Consider the following 19,599-nt stretch of genomic DNA (forward strand, 5'->3'; position numbering starts at 1 on the left):
TACTATAAGGTCGTGGGAAAGAGAAAGAGAAAGTTAGATAAATACAGGCCGTAATATACTTTGGCGTCAAATCATGCTTAACAAACTCATTAAAACGTGGTCAGTTGCTTTGCCTCAATCGGTGGTCCAGCTTGATTAGGATTTCTAGTGGAGAGTGGACGCTCGCGTCATCTCCAACGTACGGATCAAAGTGTTGCTTTCGCTTGGTCTTTTCAGCTTTATTAGGCACCGTAATTGCGCTGTTAAGGCAAGGAACGGACGGGGCTACGTTTGGGTTGAGTGGGAGCTAGGGCCCTAGAACTGCTGCTGAGGTGTCACGCCACGTTAAGATAATTCTCAATGTTTTATTTCTAAGTGATATTTCAGAGAAGAGAGAGTAAGAAATTAAGGTTAAGAAATAAGCTTCAATGCATGCATATGTATTACTTATTCTTTAAAGTTTTTTAAAATAATTTATTATCTCACAATCATCTATGATCGTTCAAAGAGCTATTTTTTTATATAAAAAGTTATATCTCTCTTTTTTAATAGTTTGCTATATTAGTTTTTTACTTATATAAATATCTAATTAATATTAAATTATATTAGAGCATTGAGAGAGAGCCTAGCTAAGGGCGTTTTCCGGTGGAACAAAGCTAGCGACCATTCCCATCCTGTGGGCGTGCGGGGATGACGAGGCAAAAAGGCCCTGCAGGGATATTTCCGCTAGCATAGGCTTTGATTCAAATGAAACCAGTCCCTATAGAAAAACGAGAAAAGGTTTCCGAACTTGAAAGAGGATCCTACTTTGTCATCTTAATGCATCTACATGTGAAATCTCGCTACGATTTTTTATAAAAAATTGGGATCTTACTTTTTTCCGGATGTATTTGAAGACATACACTAATTTAACGCGTGAGTAAAGTACGAGTTTGTGAATACCGCGAAAATAACTACGCAATTCGACTAGCTACTACTGTCGTACGTAGTCGGCACATCCGGGCCGTCGGGTTCCGATCGTGGGCCCGAGCGCCACCGGAACAGCGGCGTCAACGCGCGCCATGTGGTTCCACCCTCGTGGGCCCCGCCTCAAGCGACAAGTCCCGGTGCCCGTGGTGGGGTAGCCGCCACGTCGGTCCGAGGCGGCCGAGCAGCGACGACGACGTGACGTCGCCCGCTTACCGCTTGGGCACACGGGACGGGCGTACCCGTGGGCTGGGACTCATCGCGAGCCCTCCCGCCACGTGTGGCGCGCCATGACGTCACCTTTCTCTCGTCCCGGGCTGCGATGCGAACCTGCGATTGCGTGGAGTTGGGATCGTCCCGGGCGGACACCTTCCTTTCCGTTCCGTGCCGTTCCGTTGTGCTTGACTGCAGTGACTTTCTCACTTATTCGTCTCGTCCAGCACAGAATCAGGTGCTGTTTAGTTAGATTTTTCTGTCTTCTGTTTTTTTAAAGCTATAAATCTAACTAAATAGATTGTTGAGAAGTTGTTTTTTGAAAATCTGAAAATATGGTTTTTAATAAAATAAACTAAAAGCTGAGAAGTTAGTTGAAATAAGCTTTTCTAATTAGTTAAAAATTTATTGCAAAAGATAATATAGAAAAACCACCAATCATCAGTCAAAAATCAAAAATCAGCTTTTAAAAAAAAAAACAAAAACCTTAGCATAACCAAACACAGGTTCAGAATACTACCTAGCAAACGAGTGCGAAACATCGCCATTGCGTGATTCAGAGGCTTCGAAACACTGGAGGCCTCAAAATTGGTGGTACCTTCCCTACCCAAAACAGATGTCGTTTAACAGGTCGAGAAATAGCAATTGTTTTTGTTTTATGAGACAAGTTTTTTTCCGTCGACGCAATGTCAATTGCGTACTTACTGGCAACGGGTGGTCTAGAGATGAATATGCAGTTGCTGTAGAAAGATCATATTGGAACTTTACGCGTTAGTTCCTTTCTAATTTTGTGCGCAGAAAGCTCATAACGACGTGGACACCCTGAGTGCGCATAAAGGTTGCCCTATCTTCATGACGTAGGAATGAACTACATACATAAAGATGATTCTAGGTCTTATGTCATAGTGACAGGCAAAATTGTGAGTCTAGGTCTTATGTCATAGTCCTTAGACGACTGGACACCACTGTTATAACTAGAAACATGCAGCTCAAAGAGATTTTGCCTGAAGACAACTTCATGAATGGTGACGTATACCCTGAAGACAACCTCGATCTTAAGTTAGTATAAATTTTTATATATATCCACCATAAATTCTATATAGTGGTGTTCCTTCCTTACAAGAAGTTTCTCTAGCTAGTTCCGCTACTACTGATTCAGACTGCTCCTGTCAGGAGAGGTTTTCAGAGTCCGAACTCACGACCCGTTTGGAACGGGATATTTCTGCAGGAATTATGCGGGAATCACACTATTTCATATGAAATTTCCTTGCTTCGAAACGTGGCCTAATATTTGGACGATTCATCTTGGACTTTGATTCACAGTCCTTAGTATTCCCCAAGGCTCATGATGAAAATTTAGGAGTTACAGTTGCGATTTTGCCTTCAACAATTGCTCTGCTTTGCTTGTTCCATCTTACACCACCATCAGCCAACCGGCCAAGCTAGCTGCCCCTTCTCGAGCAGCCACGTGACGCCACCCGGCTCCCACCTCTCCCCGTCACCTTCGGCCTGACGTCACGCCCCCATGTGCGCCTCCCCTCCCTCTCTCTCTCTCTATATATCACCTCCTCCCACTCGTCGTCCCGCCCGGATCTTGACACACTACCAGCTAGCTGTTTAATTCCGTTAATTTGTAGGAGCAGCAGCTCGCTAACGACACGCCTCCCTCCACTCCAAGTCTTCTCCACCCTCAACCAACGCTGCAACACGCGCGCGTCTTCACATGCAGGGAGGAGGTGGCGTGAGCTGCGCGGTGGCCGGCGAGGCACCGTCGCCCGCGGGAGTTCACCTCCGTGCCGGCGGCGGGGGCGCTCGGCTGCTGGGCCTGACCATCGATCCTGCGGGCGACGTGGAGGCCCCCGCGGAGCGCATCGGGCGGCTGGTCCGCGAGAGCCCCGTGGTGATCTTCGCGCGGCGCGGGTGCTGCATGTGCCACGTGATGCGGCGGCTGCTGGAGGCCGTGGGCGCGCACGCCACCGTCATCGAGCTGGAGGAGGCCGCCGAGGAGGCCGCGGCGTCGGCGGCCGCCGCTGCCGCCGTGCCGGCGCTCTTCGTCGGCGGCGTTCCCGTGGGCGGGCTCGACGGGCTCATGGGGCTCCACCTCAGCGGCCGCCTCGTCCCGCGCCTAAGGGAGGTCGGCGCGCTCTGCGGCTAGCGAGGCCGTGTCCGTACGTCGCCGGCCGGCCGGCCGGACGGGCGCGTCTGTTGCTTGGTGCCTGTAGATATACGGTACGTTACGTGGTTTGGAGCAAAATGGCCTGTGACGTTAATAAGACGTCGTCGTTGTACTACTGCTTTGCTTTGCTGGGGGCATGGCGCTTGCGGAGCTGAGGGGGCTGGAGTGAGAGCGTTGGCTAAAGTCGAGGGCCTTTGTGAGAAATGTCTGGGTCTAAATGTAATTAACACTTTTCTTCTACAGCCGTTGTTAGTTTCGTCTCTGTCGTGCCTGTGAGTCTGTGACGACGTACGTATGCAGCTACTGTGCGTCCTCTCTGGCTCCTCTTTGGTGTTTTGTTTGATTGATCGATCGATCAACCTGCAATAGAAAGAACGGAATACAAAATGGGAAAGTGTACATGTGTCAGGTCAGGTGTGCATGTAGCTGGAGTGGACTGTACATGCATGCAATATAATGGTTGCTGAGATAAGGTATTTAAATCAGGAGTGAATGTCGGACAGCCACGATGCAAACTAAAAAACTGTTTTGCTCTTATCTTAATATGAAACGGCAGAACTGCCTGATTAGGAGTGATGGTGTTGCCGTAGACGTCACCCGAAAGAAGGCTGATCGAGCTGCATGTTGCCTTATTGCATAGGCAGGTAGCAGTGCACCGGCTGGCACGCACAGACTCTTAATCCCTAAAAGGAAACGGTCGCCGGCCTGCAGCGACTTGGCCAAATGATTATCCGAGTTATCAAAAGACTATCATCACTGAACCTCTGTGGTAAATTACTGAACTGCTCACGCGATTCGGCTTCTGCAGGGAGAGAAATCACGACCTGTTCAGTCCAGTTGGAGAGTTGCTTCCCGGTGCCGGGGTTATGTAAAAGTTCTGGCCGTGCGCATGGGATCGATCCATGGCAGCGAGCTACTTGCATGCTATAAGGGGGAGATAGAGAAGCTGGTTAATCAATTAGCAAAGTGAATATTTGCACCCGATCCCGTGCATGCGTACGAAGAGAGTACTGCTGCTCTCCCAACCATGCATGCATGCATGCATGAGAGCTTGGGAAAACTCAGCCGAGTCTGTTTGTACGCTTACCTGTGACCGCATCTGGATTCCTCGACCAGGAGCTTGGCGAGTAGCAACGCGCTAGCTGCACAAGTACGTCGTCAAGTCAGAGGCGAAGAGATGGGCATCGATCGCTGGCGCTCGCGCGCACCAGGTCTACATTCAGACAACTGCCCGCCTTTCCACAAAGAACCAACGCTTCCTTGTCTCTAGCCTTTGCCCTGCGGCCTGCTCGTGGCTACACTACGCTCGCCGGAACTCCAAATGCAGAGTCGCAGATGTGCAGCGCTCCAGGTCATGTGACCCTGCGCGTGTCTCCTGAGGATGATGGAGGGCTCACATGGGCTGAAAGAAGCTGCAGGGTGTTAGTGGCCCAACGAGTATATATGTTTAGGCCCGGTCGGTGCAAATTAGGGCGGACACTCTAGCCCGCGTTTTTCTTGCCCAGCATCGGCTGCGTCTTCGTTTTCCTCTCTCTCTCAAAAAAATGAAGTTATGTCTCTTCTCAAGCATGATTGACAGTGCTGACAATTGCCTAGTTTTTTTTTCATATAAGCATCCATGGGCCTAGAGTTACAAAAGTAAGCACGGGAGACAGACTTTTCTATTTCTAAAAGGAACGTGTGTGCCACAGTTGGTGCTCGAGCTACTGGACCCAATGGGAAGCAGGGAACTGACCAAGACCAAGGCCGGTCGGGCTAACAGGCCGGCAGAAGAGGACTCGAGCATCCAGGCCCAATGTCTTGTACCTGCTGTCGGTGTGGAGCTACTCAGAACGGGTATTTATAGATAAATTTTAAATTTTATTATAAATAGTTATAGGTTCTGTCTCTATAAAAGTGTCTGTGATATCGAGTTTATTATAGACGGTTTCAAAAACATCTGCAATACACTTAGACACGTACAGATTTTCTTAGATATCCGTCCTTACGTAGTAAGAGTCATAGATGATAGATGACGTTTGTTTAAACACGCATATGATTACTAAGAGTTACAAACATATTTTATTTGAATCCATCTGTGTTTATTGTCATAGACATATTTTTTTATAAAAAAAACCATTTGTCTCTCTTTTCCCCTATAAGCAAATTTGCTTCCTAAAAAAATGTCACACATATACACACTTTATGATTCTTAAATTAAACAAATTGACACATTATTTAGAACATCGATCACACATTGTTCAGAACATCGATCACACATTATTCATAACATCGATCACATATTGTTCAGAACACAAAACACATGCATCTATATATATCACAAAGGTTAAAAACATCACACAGGTTCAAATCACATAGTATTCAGAACACATAAACCTAGCTAGCTATACATCATTGGTCGATTGACATTGTATTACAAAAGGATGAAATGATTGATATCATAGGCACATTGTATTCCAAAAAGCGAAAAGTGATTGACTAACCTGGGTCGATCAACGTCATCTTTAAAAAAGATGAGATGATAGACATCATCTCAGCCTCTTACATTTTAGCGCAATGTCAACCCAATAATCATCTTCAATTAGCAGCTAAGTCATCCAGATCTAGCTGCACCTTAACAATCTCACGTATCAGCCAGAACCAGACTACGCTTCTACCAAACCACTAGCCATGACTTAGCAAGAAATGGACATTCAAGCATGTCTTTCAATGACAAAAATGTTTCCATTCTGACGAACAACAATAGAGAAATTTTTATCCGGTAGAAACGAATGGAGAACGCGGTTGATAGTGTACATAGGGTCGACGGAGGCCTTCACGTCAGTGAAGAAAATGAAGTCCGCTGGGCCAAAGTCAACGCCAAGCATCCAGCCGTTGAAACCATCATAAGGACAACCCCATCCTGCCACCTCCTGATTGCCATGAATTGTGCGCATCATTCCAGATCTACAACGAAAACAAAGTTGTGCCATCAGTTGCATAGATCAAACCAATAAAAACCTAAAAAACTCTAACTAAATGGCGACGGGAACCATATGATACTCACCTTGGTGTAGTGAAAGGGATTCAGCCCCAGCCGAGATCTCGTTTCTCCGACGCTGATGACGAGTGAGGACGCAAAACACTCCTCGCTTTTCAGTGCAGTGGAACACATGGATATGACAAGTGAGGAAGAAGAACACTCATCGTCGCTTTATATTGAGGGGAGACGATGGGTCATGTGTGTGAGAAGCTAAAAGAGACTTGGAAGACGAGCGATTTGTGTGTGTTGGAAGCTAAAAGAGCTAGGGGAGACGGGCGGTCAAATATGAAAATGTTTGTGGGTCTTTAAATATAAATAGTTTTTATAAAATCCGTTTGTGTCTATCGAATAGACACAGGTGGATCTTATAAGAAACTATCTATAACAACATCATAGACAGATTTTTCTAAAAGCCGTATGTATGATAGAAATAGACGAATTTATAAAAACTGTATGTGGGTTCATTAACACATAGATGCATGTCTTGTTATAGACACGTCAATCTTAGCAATCCTCTAAGGATATTTTGTTTGTGATGGCTCCTAAAAAACCGTCTATGACATACCATCTGCTTTCAACAATTCTTTGGTAGTGTGGGCTATGTGAGGTGTTAAGAGAGGGTTTAGGAGCATGAGTGGGAGGCATGGAGAATCAGTATACTGTATTGAGAACTCTGAACAAACTTCGTCTCTGGTTCTCCTCCTATGTTGTTCTTCCTGATTCCGATCCTACTACCAATTTCTTTCTGTCGACGATTGGTGAACCGCCAATCTTACGAACTTATAGAAATAGTAGGAGATACTTCAAGTAGATGAATCACATAGTGCTCACATGATCTTATACAGGTTCAAGCCTCCCTTATGATAATATCCCTACGTCCTGTTGGTCTTGTATTAATCTATAGGACTATTTACACGAGGGTGTTTGGCTAGCCTATATAGATCTAAACCTAGTCAGAGGGCTCCCTTGTATGTAGTAGGGAAGATAAGCTAATACAAATCTAAGTTATAGAAGGCTCAAGGGCACAGAGCTTTCACAGGCTTGAATGTCGTCAATAGAGTTGTGTTGACTTTTAATGGCTTATCCTCCGCAGGGTCCCTTGGCTCCATATATATATGAGGTCATCGTACAACTCCTGAAGTCTTTCCTTATTATTCTTGGAGATAATCTTCACTGTTTACGAGATATCTCGGGTATCTATAGGTGGTTTCCATATGTCTAGGGATTCCTTTCCCGAGGATAGAGATATATCCTGAGAATGTAGGAAAACCCTAGGGTATTTAGATACGGTAATTCTATACTTCCCAGCATCAAGCCCTTCTCCTGTATGTGAAATAAGGCTTCAATGGATCAAAAGCTTGTTCAGAAAAGATGAACATTTTGACCAACTGCACCATTGATTAGAACTCGGGTTCTTGATTAGGATGGTACATCTAACTGGGTTCTCGGGATCCTCAAGTCATATATTCGGGATTTCAAACACCTTTGAGCACCCAAGCAAGCTCCCAAGAAGGTATTCCTTTCGAGTAAGAATTTCGATTCACCAAATAAATATCATCCCAGTCCCTCAAAATGATGGGGAAGAAAATACTTGCCGCTAGCCGGGTTTAAAATTTGAACTATCGCAGTAGAAATTTTTCGTGGTGGTGAAGAGATTCTTTACTTTATAAAAGATCATGATGACACTGGTAAACCATGTGCATATGACACGTAGTGTGATGGGGTCTCTATGTTGCTACTCCAATTGCTCCTACATGCGTCGGACATTAAATGCGACATGACGTTAAAGCAGGAGAACGTGGCCTCAAGTCAAACTCGGAACCATCCTGGTGTCAGTTGAAGAGCCATCCAGAGAGCTATTGTCCCTGTATAAAACAAGATGGGGAGCCCACATAACGTTTACCTCTTCCATCATCATTTACCTTGAGCTATTTTCTTGTGCGTCTCTCACTTTAAGCTGCCTCCAAAACCCTAGAACCCACCAACTGCTTCCTCTTGATGCCATGGGCCACAAGAAGATCAAAAGGGTAGAGAGGTCTATTGTTAGTGTCATAGTGGTTGTGATCCCACCTTGGCTCATCGGTGGTAGGCAAGATGATCCCCAGTCTAGACACCACTTGGACTGCTATCTTCCTTGATTGTTTTTGCTACGGTTTCTGTCCCCTCACGCCCTTCCAGCTTTTCCCTTCAACTACTTAGTTTTTATGGCCTTCAACTTATCCACCTCAACCCAACTCCATCGTCATGCTCAACATCTTCGTGCACCTATGCAAGGCATTCCTGGCTGTGCACCATCTGCTGACCTCTTTAGGTACTTGTACCTCTTAAACGGGTTTTTGAGCAAGATCACCGGCGGCGCCAAATTTTGCCTCACGGAAGGGAAGTCGGTGAAGTGCATCGACTTCTCCGCCAAGAGGTCATGGTTGGGGTGGCACAAGAAATGTTTTACTGCTAACTTGGCTCGCCTGAACTCCCGTATCAGGGTCTCGCAATGCTGTCGACCAGCTATGGATGGAGAAACTGAGGGAGACCGCTGTTTGTTGGACTCTTTTTGTCGAGATATGAGAGTTGAAGGAGCAGGATTTAATGGCATATGACCTCACCAAGGACTTCGTCAAGTGCCACCGGAGCCCTCTGAGGTTGTGGATCTTTGGTGCTTGGGAGTCTCGCAATGCTCAGAATGAAGAATTCTTATATCCCGATTGCTTTGATCTCCTCCTGGAAAGAAGATTGGAAAAAGGTCTGGTTTTATGTCCCCAACCCCGACCTAGTTGCCTCTCCATTAGTCTATAGAGGTCTCCAGCTCCACCCAAATCCATCTTAGTCGAAGAAGCACCGCGAATCCGACCGCACTGCCTACTGAAGGTGATATGCCCTATAGGCAATCATAGAGATGATTGTATCACACGTCTATGTTCATGTACTACTGAATAATGTGTTATTCCAAGAATGACTATCATTTATATTAATTGGAAAGTATGTGACTTGTTCATGAAACTCTTTATTTATTTCATGATATTATTCTTAGTCGATCCATGGTCGCATATCATTGTGATGATACATAAGATCAGTATATGTATTGATTGATGATCACGTTTCATGGATCATAGGTATAGAGATACCAGGTCAATAATGTGGATATTTATGTTAGAGAACATGATGTTGGATAGACCCACCTTGAGATACTACCGGGATTGTTATTTATAATGCGCCATCAGTTGTTATCTGAAATGGTGTACCTGCAGGATCCTTAGACCTGAGATCATCATTGATTCCCAGAATGTGTAGTGGCATACTTTGAGGCTGTCAAACGTTATTCCGTAACTAGGTAGTCATAAAGGTAGATGAAACATGTCGTGGGGTATGAGCGATCAAGATGGAATTTGCCCCTCCTTGAAAACGGGAGAGATATCTCTAGGCCCCTCGAGGTAGTTGGATTGAGAAAGTGCATGGCCATGCCAATATGATTAAAGAGTTAATCATGATGAATCCACTATTTGATCAAGTGAATGGTCGGACTATCACAAAGGTGGCACATATCTTGCCTTGAGCTTGACTGGTATCGTGAGGCAAAAGATCGGTGCATGTGTATATCAAGGTTCAGCCGATATGATCTTTTATGTATACTCGTGAATCAATATGTCCTGCTAGGGACCGCTATTGATTTTGGTTTGGAAAGGGTTTCTGAGTCATAGCCGTTTGTACATGAACCTAATTGGTCACACACTTAATGGGTTGGAACAAAACATGTGAATTGGATTCATATATGGGTTTTGATTGGATTGTGATCCATGAGAAGTTAGAGTCCTAAAGGTCTTCCAACGTGGGAGCCCATTGGCAAGCTCTATATAAGGAGAGGCGTAGGTAGGGCGTGCATAGGTTGAGCCACTTCGAAACCCTAGCCGCAACCTTCTACATGATCTCCCAAAACCCTAGCCGCGCGTGCGGTGCTAGCACATTGGTGCTCGGTATTTCTGCCCAGTACGTGTGGATACCGTAGAGGCGTTGTTGTTATTGCAACGCTGATCTTCTTGGCGAGGTGTTCGGGACTGGTTGCCAACCGTGGTCGAGGAGCATGACCACCTGCTCAGAGTTGGTCAAGGAGCACGACCACCTATTCGGACTTGGTCGAGGAGCACAACGACCTGCTCAGAGTTGGTCGAGAAGCACGGCCACCTGTTTGGAGTTGGTCAAGGAGCACGACCACCTGCTCGAAGTTGGACGAGGAGCACGACCACCTGCTCAGAGCTGGTCGAGGAGCACAACTACCTACTCAAAGTGGGTCGAGGAGTGTGACCACCTACGCGGGGCTGGTCGCGGATCTGATCGAGAAGCTGCTTGAGGAGTTTGACACGCACAACGTTGGATCGGTCTACTCCAACTCTTCTTTCGCTGCACTACGCGTCGAGTGGTAACGATCTATGATCTCCTAGTAGCATGATTTCCTGGGTGAATGCGGTAGAAATTTTTTGTTTTAGGCTAGTGTAGCCTGCTCGTTCCCCAACACCTACTATGTCCAAAAGATTGGCGAACTTAGGCAGATAGGCTTAACTGGGTGGCATGTGGCCAAAGACTTCATTAGTCGAAAGTCCAACCCCTCGAAAGTGCAGGATCGCTTTTTCTGGGACTATGCTAGATAAAATGATAGCTCTTGGGACATGGCAGGATGTAAGACTCAATTAGCTGATGAGAATTACTTGGATCAGTTATCAACCCCACTCCCTCAAGAATCCTCGATAACTGATGAGAATTTACTCGGATTGAGGAAGCAGTACTGATTGCTTGTTTTGATTAGATCTGTCTTTTTTATTTCAGATTCTAGCCTTCCGCCAAGAGGACAACGTCTCCATGACCGGAGTTCCTGCTCTTTAGGATTCCTCCTGCTCCGATGCTAATGACAAGGCCAAGGGAAAAACACCAACCGATCAAGAGGCTGATGTGTCTCTTCTATCTAAAAGATCATCTTTACTCTATGATCCACAACCCCTCAAGAGAACACGGAGAAAAAATCTACTGGTACAGAAATTGAGCCCTTAGATGATCATTAATTTGACTGCAATCCTGGTTATCGAACATATCCTAACTGACACCAGGTATATATGGGGGGCCTTATTATAGGGATTGAGTGATGCCCACAATCACCTCCTCAAGATACCACCACGCCTGATGACTCAGTAAGAGAGGTAACTCATAACAAGTTAGCCTCTTTATATTGGTTAGTTCTTTGAAGATTTACTTGATAAGTCCAGAATGATGACAAAGTCATTGTGGGCTAATTTTTTGCAGTCAATGGCTTCCTTTACTTTATCATACTCCCAAGTCATCCCTTCAACACAACCAGCCCCAACTGCTGGTATGATGAAGAAGAAAATTACCATCAAAAGGTAGCAGTCGAACATCATTTCACGCATCGCAATTTACAAAAGGTTTTGCTCAAACAATTATCTTGCCTTGCAGCCTTCCTTTTCCATCCTATGCTGCTAATTGGAGACCTTCCTCCCCAGAGAAGACAAAAGAGCAGACGACAAGCGGTTCAGTGAGTCAGCTGGTTCCAACCTCTCCAGTCTTATCACCCTCTATTCCTTGAATAGAAAAAGCTTCCATGGATGCACCTGAACCAAGCCTGCCGCCCAACAAAACTGAGACCCCGACATCGACCCCAACTGATGATCCTTGGGCAACGCTCTAGGATCTACTCAAGGCTGCAAGTGGCCAGGAAGCTGTTGCCAAGGCTCGGTACATGGCGATCGATCACACTAGCCATCAGGAGGCTCTCAAGGAGAAGGATGCCCTGCTTGCAGCTCACCAAGAAAAGATTAACAGTCAGTTTACCTGTTGATCACTAGTATATGATTCGAACACCAGATATCTAATACTGAATTGTTTTTATTTGTTTTCTTAGCTCTCAGAGCCAACTTGAGGATCCAACTCAATGTTGTCACTAAGTCAATAAAGATCCATAAGAAAGAAGCAACTCAACGAGAAGAACTTAGCAATGCTTTGAAAAAAGCAGAAGCTAATCAAGACACCATGGATGTCGAGCGGGACACCATTGTTGCTGCACGAGATGCTGCAATTTTAGCGCTTTCAAATCTAAAGGAACAGACCCTCGATCGCATGAACCAGTCAGCCTCCATAAGCGCCGAGACAATGCTTGGTCTTCTCAAAAGCTACAACACCAACCTCGACACATTAGTAGTGACGGAGGGGTTCAAGTGTTCGGTAGAGGAGGAAGTAGACATCATTCTTGACATCAAACCTCTAATTCTTGCCTTCATCGAGTCCCTGAGACTCTGCCTGCCTGATGATGAAAGTGGGGGCAGTCCCTCTAGCTGATGGTCCATTCGACTCAAAGCATTCAAGACTTGATCTATGGTTTGGGGATGACTGTAAACATTACTATTATTTTGCTTATCCAATATGCTGTTACCACTATTCCCTTGTTGATGAAATAGAGCTAGCATAAGTGGATGTAAAAAACCGATTAGTACATGCTAAAACCATCCTTGAAACCTATTTATAAAATATTCGTCGATACCTAAAAACTCAACTAGACATATTATAAATATATTGGACCTCAAGTGACCAGTCGAAGTATCCTCAATAACAAGAAAAGAGTAGTGTAAAACTAGAAAGAGAAGAAAAATAACATGATGATTTTTGCAAACTTTTAGCCGGCTCACGTATTTGACTAGCGGACGAACATGAACTCAATGGAGAACACACATGAGACCAACGAGAAACTTCATAACCTTGTTGGCCAGAGGGATTCCCTCTATTGAGGTCGGGATTCCGGGATTAAGCGTGAGATGCCTGACAATCTCTTGTGTTGTTATGCCTTATGAGGTAAAGTTGTTCGTCATCGACCCAAACATGCCTCTATTGATTATATTGAATGCAGTCGACACAAAGGCAAATAAGCTTTTACAAAAAATGTGTATTTACAAAACATGGTATTACTATGTAGCCCCTGACTCTCTGGTCAAGGAGAAGATTTCTCGAATGGAGAGTAAGAAAGAATATACATGTACCATCAAAAGTATATGATGTAGCCCCCAACTGTCTACTCGATGACTGAATCGAGTGGAGAGTAAAGTCGCAGCATCGAAAGTATGCGATGTTGCCCCCGACTCTCTATTTGATGTGATAATCAAGACAAAGACTAGAGCTGTAGCATCAAAAAATACCTGACATAGTCCCTGACTCTTCACTCAATAATTGAGTTCGAGTAGAAAGTAGAGCTTTAGCACTGACATTATACAATGTTGCTCATGGTTCTCTGGTTAGCGTGATAACTAAACAGAGAGGGAAGCATAAGTATAAAAATTATGCGATGTATCCCCCGACTCTCTGTTTGATAACTGGATCGAGTGGAGAGTAGAGCATAAGCATCAAATCATTATGCTTGAAGGTGTAAACCTACGAGTGTATGACTATGGTTATGTTCTAGTCATCGAATTAATTCGAATAGTCAGGTAGGTGACAATTAAAAACCAACCCCTGTTCATACTCGTTTTCATCGCAACCTTTGATTTAACGTGTCATAATGACACGCCATCCCTCTGCACAAAGATTAGACGCGCCATAATGCCTTGTTGACATTTCGGCTTCCGTCCAACATGTCAGCCTTGAATCACCATGCACTCGAGGCGGCCTTAGAAATTCAACTGTCATTATTGGATCTTGATGAGCCTATGACTCCTTCGGATACGATCTATACCACCAATAATCCTCAAATCATATAAGATCCAATTACAAGAGCACGTGCACAACAATTAGACCACCAGGTGAACTCGTTTCTCGCTGTTCATGCTTCCTTGGATGGATTCCTACTAAATTCTTGTGATGTTTTATTGCTTAGGAATGTGGGAGAAGCACCACAACCTTACCTGGATGTCTCCCCTCGAAGGCCAAGTCTACTTGGACTCGAGGCTGAGCTCTAGTCGTGATCGTGATCGAGTCGCAGGACAACACGTTAGTAAAACGGGCATAACTCTCTCATACGAAGTCTGTTTTAGTCAATCTTGGACATTCTGGAAAGATTACGACAAGCCCTTTCCAATGGATACGAGCTCGACCAAATATTCCTTATAGTTTAGTCAGAGTCAAATAAATAATATGTTGCGCTACCATTTTGGACCTAGTTGGGTCTTGTAATTGTGTCGGGGTCGGAGTCCAGGTTGTGTACGCCTCTTTCCATGGCTGCACAACCCTAGGTCAACCTCCCCACGTCCCCCCTATATATACACAGTAGCCGTCATAGCATAGGCTCAGGTTTAGCTTAGATTATTCTGTTTTGGACAGTTTTACCGTTTATCAGTTTGTTGAACCCCAACTCGAGTGCTTCATTGGTAATTAGTAATATTCAGATTGCATCTACCTATTCTTGCTTGTGTTCTCGATTTTCTTGCAGGAAAAGCCTTCTTGGTGAAGGCAACCGCGTCTTGGCGCAGTTGATAACCACGAAGTAGTGGTGTAGTCGTTGCGAGGGTTCTTGATCTGTTCTGGTCGGAGCCTTTGGATCATCAACGTCGAGTAGCCCTTATGTTGGTCGGTATCACTGGCGTCGGTCAGTGGCTCCAGTAGGGTCTTCACCTTGACCACTCTCCCTAGCCCTTATGTTGGTCGGCGACCAGTTCCTAGGGCAATCAGCTGCTGCCCAAAGGAGGAGGAAAAGAGGTTCCTCAACTTGTTCGAGGGCAAGTAGGGGTCTGCATACTTCTAAACTCTTGGAGGTTGTGGATCTTCACTATTTATTAGAGCCAGGTGAATCCTTTCTATCAACTTTGCGCTAGACACATGGGTTAGAAAGAAAATATGTAATAGGATAGTTAGTCTGATCAACATGTAATCAACTTACCTTTATCCTACCTTATCTATGAATGAAATTATCGGAGTTGATCGATGTTCCACGAGTTCTCGAGTTCTTCACCATTTGGAGTAGATAGTCGTACTGATCCAGGTCGAGTGACTTCGACTGCTATGTACAGTCCTTCCCACTTAGATGATAACTTATGCCACCAGCCTATTTTTGCACCTTTCATAGAACAAGATCCTTAGCAGTGGGTCTCCTATGTTGGATATTTTGACTGTGATAACTACACAATGCTTGTTGACACTTAGCTGCTCGAATGAAAGCTCGATCATAGTACTCCTTGAGTAGATTGATATCATTCGCTCGTAACTGCTCTTGCGCCTCTTTTGAATAACTTTCCACTCATGGTGACCCAAACTACAATTCAACCGGAAGAATTGCTTCTGCTCTGTGGACTAAGAAGAAAGAAGTTTCACTGGTGGCCTAGTTAGTCGAGGTACAAATGGGCTATAGTACTGAGGGAAGTTCTTTCCCCATCATTTCGAGTTAGCTTTCAACCTGTCAAAAACCCGAGTTTTGATACCTTGCAAAACTATACTATCGGCGTGCTCAACCTGACAGTTACTTTGAGGGTGAGCTACTGAAGCGAAATAAGTTTTGATGCCAAATTCTTTGCAGAACACAGTAAAGGTCCCACTTCTAAACAAGCTACCATTGTCTATAATTATCCAATGTAGAATATCGTATCGAGTAATTATGCTCCTCAGAAACTTCTTAGCCGCTTTACGGTTATCTTCCCCACGGGTTCGACCTCGATCCACTTAGTAAACGTGTCAATAGCCATGAATAGGAATTTGAAACCACCTTAGGCCCTTGGGAACAATCCTAGGATATCCAAGGCCCAGATGGAGAAAGGCTAAGAAAGTGTAATTGTTTGCAGAGCTTGGGCTGTTCGAGTGGTCTACCTTCTAACAAATTAGCAGCTTTCGCACTTTTTACCAGCTCAGAAGCATCCTGGAGGGCAATTTGCTAATAGGATCCTTGGCGGAAAACCTTTCCAACCAAGGTGTGGTAAGACATATGATTACCACACATGCCTCCATGGTTATCAGGCAATATCTTATTGCCCTCTTCCTGAGTGATGCACTTCATCAAGATTCCGTTACTCCCCTTTTGAAAGAGCTTACCGTCTACCAAAGAATATAGCTTGGACTTCTGAGCAATTTCTCTACAGATGCATCATTGTCAGGGATTTCTCAACCTTCGAGATAGGCTCGAAATGGAGTCATCCAAGTCAGTTCATGTTCAAGTAGTGCAACTTTTGTGTTTGCAAATTTTGCCTCACTAACTCGACCAGACTACCAGCTGAGTCGGGCAGCACCTGCACTTGAGGCTATCGAGACAAATAGTTTGAGGAGATTTTTGGTGAAGACTTCTACAGGTGTGGGAAAACGAGATGAAAGTGGAATTATGGCCTCTCCGGAAGTGTGTAACTTCCAGCCCTTTTAACTTTTGCTCAAGCTTTCATACTTCACTCAAATAAGCTATCATGTTATCTTCTAAGCACTGGTACTCCTTTTGCACTTGGTTTATGACTAGCTATGAGTCCCCTTTCATGAGTACTCTCCTGATTCCGAGTGATATAGCTATGCGAAGCCCATTTACAAGTTCTTCGTATTCTGCAACATTGTTGGAAGCTTTAAATTCTAATTGAACAATGTACCTGAGTTTGTTGCTCATTGGAGATTTTAGCATGATGCTAGCCCCCGAGCCTTGAAGCATGAGCGATCCATCAAAGAAAAGTGTCCAGTGGTCCTCGACCATATTTGGCTTTGTTTTCTCAACATTTATCCATTTGGTGATAAACTCTGCTAGTACTCTTAACTTAATGCTTGTTTGTGGTGTGTAATTTACATCGAACGCGTTGAGCTCAACCGCCAATTATGCGATTCATTCAGTAACCTCCCTATTGCGTATAACATCCTTCAGCGGATACATTGTTATGACAATGATCTTGTGCACTTAGAAATAATGTGGTACCTTCCGGGAAGTCATCAGGACTGCATACATCAACTTCTGAACTTGCGGGTATCATAGCTTAGCATCATGTAGGACTTCACTTACGTAGTAAACCGGTTTCTATATCTTGGTTTTCTTCTTGGGGTATTCCTGCTCGACTACCAGGATTGTGCTCACAACTTGTGCGATGGCTGCAATGTATAGAAAGAGCTCATCTTTTTCATTAGGCGGAGTCAGAATTAACGGAGACAATAAATACCTTTTTAAGTCTTGAAAAGCCTTCAACGCTTCTTCTGTCCACTCGAACTAGCCATGTTTCTTCAGCGGCTTGAAGAAAGACATCCCTCATTTGTCCATCTTGGAGATGAATCAACTAAGAGCTACTATGCACCCTGTCAATTTCTGAACTTCCTTTAATGTTCGAGGTGATTGCATTTGATCAAGAGCTTCTATTTTGCCCAGATTGGCCTCAACGCCTCGACTCGACACTAGGAAACCAAGAAGCTTGCCAGACAGGATGCCAAACATGCACTTCTCAGGGTTAAGCATCATACGATACTTCATGAGGTTGTCGAATGTCTCCTTGAGATTGTCAATCAATCCATCTTCGGCTCTAGACTTGACTACAACAACATCGATATAGGCTTCTACATTACACCCGATTTGGGGCTATAGGCAATTTTGAATACACCGTTGATAGGTAGCACCAGCATTCTTTAAACCAAAAGGCATTTTTATATAACAAAATACACCAAAGGGCGTAACAAAAGCAATTTTTTCTCATTCTCGACTCCCATGCTAATTTGATGATATCCCGAGTAGGCATCTAGAAAATGTAGCACTGCACAACCTGCAATAGAGTCAACAATTTGATCAACTCGAGGGAGAGGAAAAGGATCTTTTGAACAAGTCTTGTTTAGGTCGGTAAAATCAACACACATTCTCCATTTGCCATTGGCTTTCTTCACGAGGACAGGATTAGCAAGATATGTAGGATGACGAACCTCTCAGATGAAGCCCTCTTTTAGGAGTTTACCGACATCCTCTTGGTTTTCTATCCTTCACAAATCTTTGTTGTTTCTGCACCACATGTTTGGTATCGGGTTTCATAGCTAGTCGATGCTCAATCACTTCCCTAGGGACCCTGGGCATGTCGGGCAGTTGCCACACAAACACATCCTGGTTTGCCCAAAGAAAAATGATGAGCTCAAGTTCCTATTTGGGATCAAGGTCAACCCCTATATTGACCATCTTGGCTGGTTCAGAAGATTCGAGGAGCACTACCTTGATGCCACCACCTGCCTTCCTGCCCTTAGCACCGTCGTTGTTCTTATCTTTGGCGATGTTGTCGGATCTAGAGGCATTAATTAGCAAGGTTGATGAGCTTGGAATCCTTAACCTCGAGGGTGACATGGTGCTTCTAGCGCTTAGACTCTATACCTCTTGAGGTAGTTGTAGCTCAACCTAAGTGTTTGACCGTATCCAGGCTCTGCTTGTCACACTTGATCGCTTCACGTTGATCTCCTTTGATGGTTATGACCCCATTAAGGCCTGGGATCTTAAGCACCTAGTACACATAGTGGACTATGACCATGAACCTACCTAATATTGGGTGGCCCAGGATCACGTTGTAGGCCATCTCGAAATCCATAACATTGAAGGTAAGCTTCTCTGTAAGGAAATTGTCTGGCTCGCCAAACGTGACTGATAACTTGATCTAACCAAGGGGCATGGTCGATGAGTTTGGAGTTATACCATGGAAGGACTTAGCTCCTGTCTTGAGCTCTGACCTTTGGATTCCCATCATTTATAATGTTTTGGCAAAGATGAAGTTGAGCGAGCTACCCCTGTTGACCAAGGTCCTATGGACTTTGAGGTTGAGGATAGTTGGCTGCACCACAATTGGATATCGGCCTGGCTGTGGAACCATAGCTGGATGGTCATCGTGATCGAAGGTGATCGAGACTTTTGACCACTAGAGGTATTGGGGAGGCCCTGTTAGAGCTAGGTTGACCTCCCTTTCGATCGCCTTGTGCTGCCTCTTGGGCTTGTATGAGGCCGATCCTTTGAAGATATGCGCCAAGCTCTGGTCAGCCCCGCGGAATTTGGGCTCATCATCTTTGGCATCTAGATTGGTCTTTTTTGCTACAGTACTCAGCAATTGCAGCCTTGAGATTATCATCGAGCTTCTTTTTGATGATGTGGCATTTGTCAAAGTCATGCTGGTTGGTCTGATGGGTGGGACAACATTTTCTGTCTCCACGGCTCAAGCCCTTATTGTCCCCAGTGTTGCGCGACTTGCTCCTATCGACCGCAGTGATGGTCGTGTTTGGACCCTTGCGTTTGTCACCAGGTTTATTCTTATTACCCTCATTATTTGAGGAATTGAATTTGTCCTTACCGGATTTA

At 44.8% G+C, this 19,599-nt stretch overlaps 1 protein-coding gene across 1 annotated transcript; it reads left to right on the plus strand.

Annotated features, from left to right (window-relative positions):
- The first annotated feature begins 2,732 nt into the window (after positions 1 to 2,732).
- On the plus strand, positions 2,733 to 3,721 carry LOC133928590 (glutaredoxin-C7-like). The gene has a single exon (XM_062374999.1). The coding sequence runs from the start codon at positions 2,882 to 2,884 to the stop codon at positions 3,311 to 3,313; it is 432 nt and encodes a 143-aa protein (XP_062230983.1). The 5' UTR covers positions 2,733 to 2,881; the 3' UTR covers positions 3,314 to 3,721.
- Positions 3,722 to 19,599: the final 15,878 nt, after the last annotated feature.

Source organism: Phragmites australis, chromosome 9, assembly GCF_958298935.1.
Source record: "Phragmites australis chromosome 9, lpPhrAust1.1, whole genome shotgun sequence".
Classification (NCBI taxonomy): Eukaryota; Viridiplantae; Streptophyta; class Magnoliopsida; order Poales; family Poaceae; genus Phragmites; species Phragmites australis.